Here is a 12,243-nt window from a genome sequence, read left to right on the forward strand (position 1 = left end):
TCCATCAAATATTGGGCAGTAGAAAGCTTTGGGAGGTCCCTGGGAAGGACTCTCCCAGTACTATTTCACAGGAAACCTCTCTTTGACGGATGTGTGTATTCTACCCGTGGGGATTTGGAATCCTAGACATTCTCCCACGATTTTGTAATCACCTTAGAAAGAAACGACAGTACTAGTGTCTAGATTCCATGGGCAACAAAGAGCTGTGGTGAAAGGGTGCTGGCCATTGGTCTGGGGACAGTTTCGGGACACCGAGTGGCAGGAAAGCTTACTTGATCTGTCGGTCTGTGCTCTCCACACATACGTGTTGCTGAGGAACTGTGGTCCACTTCTCCGCCTCCATCACCATGGCTTCTGCATCCATCAGTCCAAATCCATAAAGGTGGCTCACTGTCAAAGACAGGAAGCTGGTTAGCATCCACGCAGTTAGGAGCAGCCTACAATACCACACATGTTGAGCGACAATGTCACTCACACCAAGACCTCAGACATCCCAGGGGTTCAGAGTTGGGGATTGGGCCAAGATGGAAAAAACCCAACCCAAACCAGTCATCCTCACAAGAAGAAAATAAGACGATGATAAATTATCCACTGATTATGTGTTACTACATGCTGGAAAATGGCCTACAATTTTTACATGGAGTCTTGCCAACAGTCTAAGGATGGTAGTCTGGTTGCCATCAGAGGAACAGAGAATCTTAGCAGAAGTGGACCCACATATTGGTGCTTGAAGCTGGATTCTAACCCACAATGTTTGCACCAGGCCTGTGCTGTTCACTATTTACCTTAGAAAAGAATGGCACAGCTGCTTTTGTACAATAAAACCACTAGTAGCTTTAAAGGAAGGTGATAAGATAACCAGTTCCTCAGAGTGTAAGTAAAACTCACATGCAAGAAATACCAGTTTTTTGACATATCTAGTAAATTAGGTTAAAGACCCCAGAAGACATAAAATTGCCTTCTTCCAGTGTGTGAAAAATTCCTTCAATCATATGCATAAAATACTTGTAGGCCTCTAGATTTTTAGGGCAGCCTCTTGTCTTTGCAGCTGCTAGTTCTCAATTAGAATACTCATCGAGCCAAAGCTGAATTTGATAGAACTGTTTCAGAAATGTCAATTAGGCACAGAAATATTTTTATGATGACTTAGCGACATTTACTTGTGCAGTACTTTCCCCAAATGCTTTAAATTCTCAGGTGAATACTTAAAATCTTCATTCTCTTGTATTATTATCTTCGGCACTAAGTCATGCTTCTATCAGATTAGGCCTAGTATGATTTTCAAATTTCGTTATATTATACAAAAAGTCCTACAGCTGCATGGCTTTATGCATTATTTAAACACACTAAAGCTTCAAACTTGTGGTGTTCTATGCTATTGTCTTACATGACTCCGAGAACAACCCCCTCCTCAAACATTTTGCTTTCACTAAGTCAGAGGCTGATGCTTCTATCTCAATGCTTTTGCTCATGCTGAGCCCTTGGCCTGAAATTCCCACATTATTTCTTTCTTCAGAGTCAAACCCCACTCTTTAAAGTTCCTTGAGGACAAGTTGGTCTATTTTCTCCTTCCTTAAGTATTCTGTGACCAATAAAAAGATCAAGAGATTTATTGAAATTCAACCATCTGTGACCAATAAACACCCCTGCTTTGCCCTTCTAGACTATTTTGTCAACTCATTTGCTCTGTCCATCCATCTATCTACCCATCCATCCAACCATCCATCCATTGCATCCAGTCACGCATCGATTCATCCATCATCTTTGAATTTCCTCTGAGTTCCCACCTATGCTGTAGGTAGTGCATTAGACGCTGAACTTTTGATCTATGTTGTCAGTTGAATTGCTAAGTAAGACTGTCTGTAAGTATGTATCCCTGCATCCCAACTCTTGTATAATCTACTTGGAGGCAGGAAATAGGTTTTCTATTTCTTTAGAGCTTTTATGAATATATGCACAAGGAAATACAAAGTGCTAGGATTCAGTAATCATATCATTCTAAGCAATATTTCCTTAATTTGGGTCTTTTCAGTGGGTATTTGTGTATGTCCCAGGTAAGAAGATTTGAGTAAAGACCTATACAAATGGAAAGGCTCATTATTTTGCAGGTACTTAGCTAGACAAGGCATACTGAATAAATAAAAGTAAATCTACTTTGTTATAGCGAGGATATATATAGCAAGCAGATTTTTATTCATGCATGCTTTTGCCACTTTTATTATTCATCATTTTTTCTTTTTAAAATGTTTTCCTGATTAAAACTTAATGTAAGTTCATTTTTAATATCTCAAAATATATCCAGAAAGGAATAGAGAAGTGAAGTCACTGATAAAACCTGGTGAATAAATAATAAAACCTGCAACTCCTCTGAACAATATGGTGTATTTTGTTTTCGTTATATAACAGTATGTCAGAATATTATAAAAGGACAGGTCAGAAGATCTGTCTCCTTATGATCTGGGAGAAAACTGAAATCTCAGCTTATGAGATGAGAAGGGCAAGGAGAGAGGGAAGTTAGGAAACACAACTAGACAGGGGGACTAAGCTGTCAATGTCCAGGGCGGGGTGACTATAAGTCACATTAACGTACTATATATGTTATAAAAAGTAGAAGAGAGGAGGTCAAAAGCTTTATCTATAAAGGAATGATATGACATTGATCAAGATATACTGTATTCATCAACTGCTGTGTTAAATAGCAGCTCCCTTATACAAGTACTGAAAGATCCTAGAAAGTATTTTTTAAAATGATAGATAGAAAGACCACCCTGGAGGGCTGGGAAGGTGGCTCAGTGGTAGAGTGCTTGCCTTGCATGCATGGTTCGATTCCCCAGCACCACATAAGCAAAAAGAAAAAAAAAGCCAAAAGTGGTGCTATGACTCAAGTGATAGAGTGCTAGCCTTGAGCTGAAGAGCTGAGGGACAGCGCCCAGGCCCAGAGTTCAGGCCCCATGACCAGAGGGCCCCCTCCAAAAAAAGAAAGAAAGAAAGAAAGAAAGACCACCCTGGGGTGGCGGCCACAGATTGTATGTCATATGTCATATGTGCTCCATAAACATGCATAATTATTACATGCTAATTAAGAGCAACTTAAAAAGCTAAAGTTGGAGAAAAGTTGAGCTTATGCAAACAAAATGGTGGAGATCTTGTGTTACCATTCATGTGCTGTGTATGTATTTTTCCAGGTGTCATTTCATCATATGTACCAGGCATATTCTACGGGGTATTTTTTCCTTGGGGAAATTGAAATGTCCCCCAGAATGAAATTTCCCCAGGTTATACCAGACCGTTGACCATCGTTCAATATGCAACATCTCCCATGCTGGTGTCCAGTGGATTTAGTAGAGTACAATGTACTATTTTATTCCAGCGGAGGGGAATAAGATGAAAGATTAATTGGCATAGGTGGAGGTGTAGAGAAGGGAGAGCTCTGGGCAATCTCAAGCAGTTCCTCACTTGAGCTCCAGCTGAAGCGCATTCGCCCTTCCCAAGCTTTCCCCAGGAACTGTTCTGATACCATGAGGATATAATGAACAAAAAGTTATCGAATACAAACAACACTACATGTGTTAAGCAACCACTTGAGGTAATAGAAAGCACCCTGAGTCTTTATGAAGGCCATAAATTTGTTTCCTTTGCCAATTCAGTTCCTATCCTCCAAGGACAAGGTCTACTTAGGAAAAGAGGTTGAGAAGTTCAATGACAGATTGGCAGGTGAGGGGACAAGATTACACAGTGCCGATCATGAGAAAACTGGATTAGACACATGAAGGACATTGGGTCAAGGATGGAGATTTCTAGTATTTTGCAAAAGTCAAAATTGTGGTGCTGATGAGATGCAGCCTACCAAATACTCATTCAAGTTCTTTCTATTTTTTTTCCCTTTGGGGCTGTCGATATATCAACTACGTAGTTCACGTGACAGTGTTTTGTTGGTGGATGTGTTGGTCACATAAGCTCCTTCAGCTGTGGGGTCAATAGAAGAAATAGCATCGAACAGTTTGGAGGTAATAATTACGTTTTAAATAATTCTCTCACAATGTAAGTAGGCCAGCAACTGAGGCCTCATAAATAGGACCATTTATTCATTTGCTACAAGTATTGCTTGCTTTTCTTTTGGAGGGGTGGGTGCTGGGGTTTGAACCCCACTTTATGCTTGCTAAGAAGCCACCCTACCATTTGAGTTTGAACCACTCTGCCAGTCTCACTAGCTTTTATTCTGAGCAATCCAAAGACTGCCTGGCTGAAACCCTCAAAGATGGGCAAGAGACTGCAGGAAAATAGGTAATGCTTTCTGGCAGGTGTGCCTCCTTTATCTGATGAGACCAGAAATGCTGAGAAGCCAATGGCTAAGACACAACAAAGTGATCACACAGTTTGAAAGCAGATACAGTTAATTTAGGAAACAGCTTTAGCTAGAAGGTCCAATAAACTCAGTTCTAAAGAAAAGCTAGAAAGCTCAGCACGAAGCAAAAACGAGAAAGTGTTGAACACAAGAAGCTTTAACCAGGGGAATTTGGGAACGTCCATCTCGTTCAGTGGACCATTCTCCTTAGAGTCAGCGATTTCAATTGTCTGTCTGTACACTGAGTGAATACATCATGACTCCAAAAGAACTATTAGTAAAAACACGAATCAAGGAGTTGATTGGTTAAAAACAAGAGTAGTTTGCTCATTTGGGGGGGGGGTGTTCCTGCAGTGAATGAGCCTCTTTCTGCTACCAGCTGTCAGATGCACAAAGTATTACTCAATGTGCGATGAGAAATGAGGGCTGCAGCAGCGCTCCACCAGAACCGGGGAGAATGTTAACATTTTGCCTGTGATGGGCACAAACAGTGACCGCAGTTCATGGATGAAGATTTAATGTGAAAGCCTGGTATCTCTTCCATCTAGGAAGGACTTTCTGGTTCTTCCGGTCTGGTCATCCGGGTTTGCCCAGGACTTTCCTCATGTTGTGATCACACGTCCTGTGTCTGAGGAATTTCTCATTCCTGAACATCCCAGGGGACTGGCCATTCTATCTGAACCTCAGATGGAAAGGTGAGGCTGTGATGGGCTGCACAGAACCCTCCCATTGTTCTTTTCCCCCGGTACCTTGATGCATTTTGAGATGGAGTCTCCCTTGATCATTTCCCAGGCTGGCCAGAGCTGTGACCCTTCTCCTGTGCTTTCCCACATTGCTGACCCCCCCACCCAGTCATTGTATTCCCAAGGTAGCGGAGATGGATTCTCAAGAGCATCTCTGAGCTGCACACACAACCCCTTCAATCTGAATTTCCCAAGCAGCCTGGGTTAACAGACTTGCACTACTACACCGGCCTTCTTACAACTTTGAATAGTAAATAACCAAGTAACAGAGGGCAGAGAGTTACCCTGAAGCTCTATTTGTATTTGTCAACAATGCATCAACGTGTGAATGACAGCTAACGGATAGGTTTGATTTTGTGGTTATTCAAAAGTGCTGATTCCAATATACATTACCAGTACAGGCTGGCATCCTTACTGGGAAAAATCCAAACTCTGAAAGTTTTTGAATGCTGACATCATGCCACACGTGGAAATGTTCAGATTTGGTTGCATGTGACAGGTTGTGTCCAAAATGATAAAGAACGAAAGTACTATATAAAATTACCATTAGGTTATTTGGGATGCATAAATGAATTAGACCCCATTTCATTGTGCACATTCAAGAATCTGAAATCCAAAGCACTTCTGGCCCTAAGAATAAGGTATACACAGCATGAATAAGCTAATAATTGACTCGGTTATTATTCCACTGTGCTGTGTTGTGTAACACCTATTCCATATTTAAACATATGCCTACACTGAAGATCCAAAGAAACCAAAAATAATTTGCACCTCAGTCAATTAAAGGGTGAGAGAACAATCACATTAGGATACAACAGAAGGGGATTAAAGACACCAAAGTGGGTAATTACATTAAGTCTAACAGAACTTCAAAAGAAGTAAGACACCATTCGACCAGTGCTGGTGGCTCACACCTGTAATCCTAGTTACTTTGGAGGCTGAGAGCTGAGGATTACAGTTAGAAGCCAGCCTAGGCAGGAAGGTTTGTGAGGGACTCTTATCTCCAATTAAGCAATCATGCACACACACACACACACACACACACACACACACACACACACACACACACACCATTTAAAATGAAAAGTAATGGATATGTAAGAGCCTACGGAGCCTTGCATACAGTGACCACTCAGATGATGTTAGCTGAGGCAGATAGTTGTGCCACATAAACTGAGTGGTAAGTGCTTGCTACCTGGCTTGAAGGTTGATGCATGAACTCTTTAGTTTGATGCACATGCAGACACAGGGAATGCATTCCAAGGGCCAGGACTGAGCCTCCCGCTAACATAGTCAACGAGGCCATCATACTGGGGTTTTCAGATAGGGTCTCACCCTTTTGCCCAGGCTGACTGTCATAGTATGATTTTCCCCCACTCTGCCTCCTGAGTAGCTGGGATTACATGCATGAACCACCATGCTCAGAATGTTGAATAGTTCTTTAGGGCAGTGTTGCCATGAAAACCAGGGGAAGGGGGGAGCTGGAGATCAGTGGTTTGCATTGGATGGGAAAGCGGGGAATACCTCGGGAAACCAAGTGGGTCCATCAGAGTGTGGGAGAACCGAAGAACCAGCAAGATGGCTGGAAGTCACCCACCACCACCACCACCACCAATGAAGTTGCTGCAATTCTGTTCTACCTGGGAACAGACCACCAGAATCTGTGTTCCAGGCTGGAGGGAGGCTGCTTGATCTGCGGGTGGGCAGCAATCTGCACTAGAGATCAAAGAGCTGTCCGCAGCTGTGGTTGGCCTAGTACCTTTGGGCTCTGAAACAGCTGCTCCCACCAGGGGTCTGCTCTGCCTGTTCTTGTTAATCAACCTGGGCCAATGTGTGGGACAGGAGAAACACCATGCAGGAGAGAGAGCCTGGGGTCCTGTCCTAAGCACCACACCCCGTGCAAAAGAGCACACGATGAGACCAAGCGGAATGCAAGTTGCTTAGAAGGAAAAGCCGGAAGTCAGCAGACCCATCTTGAATAGACATTCTCATAACCATCCCTTCTCCCCTGGCCTTCCTCCTCTGACATCCCCGAATCTTGTTCTCTTCCAGATTTGCATGCAGAAAGACAGGTGACCTTCTTAGAGGCAGAAGAACAGTCAGCACACTTTCTTCTGCAAAACGCAGCCTCCCCTGCGGGAGGAAAATAGAGCAACTGGCACCTGTCCTTGCTGTGTGGGTCTGTTTTTATTTTTCCCCTTGCTTTTCCTCAAATCCCAGGCTCGAAGCCACAACTGCTGCCAGATCCAAACATGCCAGCCATCACCAGAGCTACTGACAGCTTGCATGTGGAAGGTTTCCAGATACTTGGCTGTCTGTCTGCTGGGGCTGTACTTCAAAGCTCCCCTTGGGAAAGGTTTGTTGAGCAGCTGTTGGTAGTCGAACAGGCTCATCATTATAAAGACAAAGAAGGGGAGTTCAGAAAACACTGCTCTTAAACATAGAGGACGCATCACATTATTCATGTATCCATACACAACTCATTACACATGCATGTAATATGATGTATTTAATATTTGTTTGTGGCACAGAGTTAAAACAAGAGAGTTCGACCTGCTTTCTCTCAAAGGCCTCTTTTCTGGAAGGAAAGAACAACATGCCAATTTATTTTCTTCTTCTATGGCCAGTCCTCATTTACTTTCTTCCAATATAGTTATAATAAGAAAGTAATTTGCTTCTGGTAATTGAAAAATTTCAGGACCACAGGTAGAAAAAGACTACTTTGCCAGCCTGGGCAGACATAGTTATATAGCTTTGGGGCATCTCCAGATTGCATGCTTGCTTGTTCTGAGGAAACTATCTAGACAAAGATGAGGACAAGATTTTTAAGAAGTACTATGAGGGCCTCTGATCAAGAGTTAATTATGGATTAGGACAAACATGATGCCAGTCCCCTTGTCTGAGATATTCTGATGTAAAAATCAAGCAATTGATACCATGAGATTCGGGAGGTAATATTCCTGTTTGTGATCATTTTCAGGCAATTTCTTCTTCGAGTTTCCCCATCTTTTGGGGTTTTCCATTAAATTCTCATAAAAGAAAGGGAAAGAAAATCTAGCTGATATTTAACTTAAATGAGTAACTTTTCACTCAATGGTAAACGTGGGTTATAAGAATTCAGTTACTCCATCCATCCACAGACTGATGCACTAGCTCCGCTGCTGCTCACTGATATTCAGCTGTTACAGGTCATTATCACAAAGCACAATAAGAAACCACACTATTCCTGTAGCTGGGGCTGTCATACCCCATCAGAAGGAAAGCTACCTCAGGTCCTTCTGAGGTTCAAACACATGTTAGATTTCTCATGGACATTCCCGTTCATTTACATAGAACTCAAATAACTTTATGAGCAAGAGTGTTTCTTATGCTGGGTTCTGGGGACTGGGGGCTGACACCTATAATCCTACATACTCCGGAGGCTGAGATCTTGAGAATCATGGTTTGAAGCCAGCTTGGACAGGAAAACCTGTGAGCCTCTCATTTCTAATTAATCACCAAAAAGCTGGAAGTGAAGCATGGATCAAGTGGTAGGGTGATAGTCTTGAGCATAAAAGCTCAGGGACAGCGCGCAAGCCCTGAGTTCAAACCCCAGGTAACTCCTCCCCCCAACACACACACACACACACACACACACACACACACACACACACACATACACAGACACATACACAGACATGCACATACACAAGAGTGCTTCTTATCATGGTAAGAAATTTGGGTTGGGAAGAACAGTAGAATTAAGGGGACAGGAAGGAAAAGAGAAAAGGTTGGCGAGAGCAGGGGACATAGAGAGAGATTCTTCCCTCCAAAGCTCTTAGAATATCTTACCTTACTGAATGGCTATGGCTAAAGAAAGGAAGGAAGAGAGGAATTGGTCAATGGTCAGAAAAGAAACTTTGTATCACAGAATGTAGGGAAAGACACCTGTCTGGGAAGATCTAGAACATGACATTCTAGGGGAGACTAAAGCCTTAGCTTGGGTGAGCGTCTCAAGTCTGCTTCAGAGGAGGAGGTAATCGGGTTTGGGGGAGGTTGTAGCAGGAAACGGACAGACTCTATGGGGAATTTTTTAGTTACGAAAGGAAGGATAGGATCAAAGCAGGAGAACGGAAATGTTTTTACCCTCTCAGAAGTACAATATGCACGGACAGACCTTGCAGGGAGCCAGGTACTGTGTAACCAAAAAGGACAACATATTCAATTCTCCTACACTCCTCATCAAACTGGAGAAGAGCCAAGCTCAAACTATCATCGTTTTCATTTCCCCTAAGGATGACACTTCATTTGCACCGTTCAAACACATGAGGGGAAGTTAATTCATTGCAATAAGAAGCCTGAATTCAGACATCGGTTCTCAAAGTAGCAGGTACACTGGAGCCAGCCAGTCTGCTTGGTCCTGTTGGACTGTGTCTGCAGATGCAATAGTATTCCTATCAAGTTCTCAGGTGGTACCAAGCTTGCCAGTTTAGGGATGGCATGTTGAAGATCACTCTGCAGGGGTGGCATCTCTCATGGAGAATCCTGGTTAATAAACAGGAACATCTCCAACACAAGGCATATGCATTTGTAGGCACAATCCTAAAATGCCCCTTTCTTCATGCCAGAAACACCAGAAATGAGAGTTGGCAGTATCTTATATGATGACAGTGTCAATTTAAACGTACTACCCCAAACATTTTTGCTTGTCTTCCAAAAACATCAAAGAATAGTTTTTAAATTAACCTATGAATACATTGCTGCTTCTCCTTCAAGCACAGTTGGCCCAGATGCTTGCTTTTTGGATGCATGTTACTTAAGGTAGTAAATTCCACATTGTCAGGACAGATTTTGAATTCAGGTAAAAACACCCACTAAGCATACAAACACAGATAGAAATAGATACCCTTTACCCATATGAAGATAGAAATAGATACCCTGGAGTATCTATTTCCTAATCCTACTGCCTTGAAAACAGAAGCGTTTTCTTACGTCAGACATGCTATCCAGACATAAGATGCAGAGATGCCATTCTAAATGGGAGGTAGAAACAGCATGTTGCACACATATTTTATTTCACTTGTATTATTTTATTTTATTGGTGTTTCATTAAAATAGTATTATGGTATTTTTCACAGTTTTTGCAACAGAAACATAAAGTTAAAATTTTTTTTTTTTTTGTCAGTAGTGGGGCTTGAACTCGGCCTGGGCACTGTCTCCCAATTCTTCAGCTCAAGGCTAGTGCTCTACCACTTGAGCCACAGCACCATTTCCAGCTTTTTCTGTTTATGTGGTGCTGAGGAATCGAACCCAAGGCCTCATGCATGCGAGGCAAGCGCTCTACTACTGAGCCACCTTCCCAGCCCCCAAAATAACAGTTTTAAGGCCATTTATGGAAGATGGGCATGGTGGTCCATGCTCTGTAATCGTAACACACAGGAGGCTTAAGAAGGAAGAACGAATCCAAGACCATCCCAGGCTCACTTTTGAGACCTTATCTCAAAAATATTTTGAAGAAGATAGAGAAAGAAAAACAGAAAGCTGGGCACCAGTGGCTCGTGCCTGTAATCTGAGCTTCTCAGAAGGCTGAGATCTGAAAAGTGCAGCTTGAAGCCAGTCTGGGCAGGAAAGTCTGAGAGCCTCTTATCTCTAATTAACCACCAATAAGCCAGAAGTGGAGCTGTGTCCCAAGTGGTAGAGAGCTAGCCTGAGCAAAAAAAAAAAAAAGCTCAGGGACAGTGCCTAGGCCGAGTTCAAGCCCCAGGATCAGAGTGTGCACGTGTGCGTGCACACACACACACACACACACACACACACACAATGAATACACAAATGAGTTCTTATGCAAAGCCAGAGGGATTGAAGTATAAGTCTTCAGAGTCTCTCCTTTAAACATTTACCCACTAATTACCAATGTCTGTAAGTGACATAGCATTTCAAAAAACTAAGGTACTCAAAGCAATTCTATTGTCAGAATCTGTGCAAGTCAATGGCACAAAACCTTCTCTTTTTCCTTCAAAACTCATAAAAATAGGTATAGAAAAAGAAAGAAAGTATAACATCTGGTCTATCAGACTTTCCCCTCTCTTGCTGAGAAATGACCTTGTTACACCATCCCATCAACGAATTTCCCCTGGCTAGAGATACTTGTATGGAAAAGATACTTTATTTTATATCGATACTTCAGTCCAATTTTTATTAAAACTAAGCAGGCATGCTCAGATAGAAATAGGATGATGACTGCCAAAGACACAACTTCCCATGTGTGCCTGTCCTGCAGATCACTACGCCCTTCTCCTGACTCAAGGATGATTGGAAATTTCAGGGTGCACCAAGCCTCTTGGTATCACACTGAAAATGAAGCCTGTTGAAACCATTACTGGGATGTGTGAGAGCAGCTTCATCGCTCGGAAATACTGTAGGCTAGCACGATGCGAACGTGTGTAAAAAGTTGGGATTGAGATGCAGAGGGAGTGGGAGAGTGTGGAGCTATTGATTTCACAGGAACTGTGTCCAGATGCATCGTTCAAAGTGTGCGCCTGGAGTGTCCAGCGCCCTGCTGGCTGGAGGGACCCGAAGAAGCTGTGTACGGGACTAGCACAGGATTAAGTTTCTTCAAGATTTCTTTTTACATCTTGAGATCTGGTTTACATTAAAGACATCTGCAGCAACAGAGAGATCTTTGTGGATTCTTAAGAGGGATGGGCTAAGCTATCTCTTTACTCCTATCATGTTTTGAAAAGATACGGTTCATCTTTGGCCATCGTATTGGTCCTGACTGAGTTCCCACGGTGCTCCGAGACCAGTTCCATCACCGCAGCCCCGAAGGGGGTGGACAGATGATGCTTCCAGCTGAATTGGGAACACAGCAGCCTCAGCCCAGACTGATTCGCAGTTTGCCCCCATCCTTAGAGCTCTGCTCTTCAGTAGATAAAATCTGTAAGGAGCACCTGAGTAACACGGCTTGACCACAGCTTCAAACCACACCTTTTCACCCCTGCTTTGGGGCTCACCTACTCTGCATATCACTACTTCTAAAAATTCAACCCCATAAACGGGGACCTTCTCCTATTAGGATCCAAATGAAATAACCACCCACTTAAAGTCATGAAGCATCAGACATGTTTTAGCTGTGTAAAAAAATAAAAAGGTTGAATGTATGCAAGAAAACTGGCA

The 12,243-nt window shown here is 42.8% G+C and overlaps 1 protein-coding gene across 1 annotated transcript in view; it reads right to left on the reverse strand.

Moving 5' to 3' along the window:
* Positions 1 to 12,243, reverse strand: part of Pcsk5 (proprotein convertase subtilisin/kexin type 5) — a 351,177-nt gene that overhangs the window by 150,144 nt on the left and 188,790 nt on the right. The window contains exon 11 of the mRNA XM_013018392.1: positions 273 to 390. Coding sequence (XP_012873846.1) covers positions 273 to 390 — 118 coding nt within the window. The remainder of the gene's footprint in view (positions 1 to 272; positions 391 to 12,243) is intronic.

This window comes from Dipodomys ordii, unplaced genomic scaffold (assembly GCF_000151885.1).
Source record: "Dipodomys ordii isolate 6190 unplaced genomic scaffold, Dord_2.0 Scaffold40, whole genome shotgun sequence".
NCBI classification, from domain to species: domain Eukaryota; kingdom Metazoa; phylum Chordata; class Mammalia; order Rodentia; family Heteromyidae; genus Dipodomys; species Dipodomys ordii.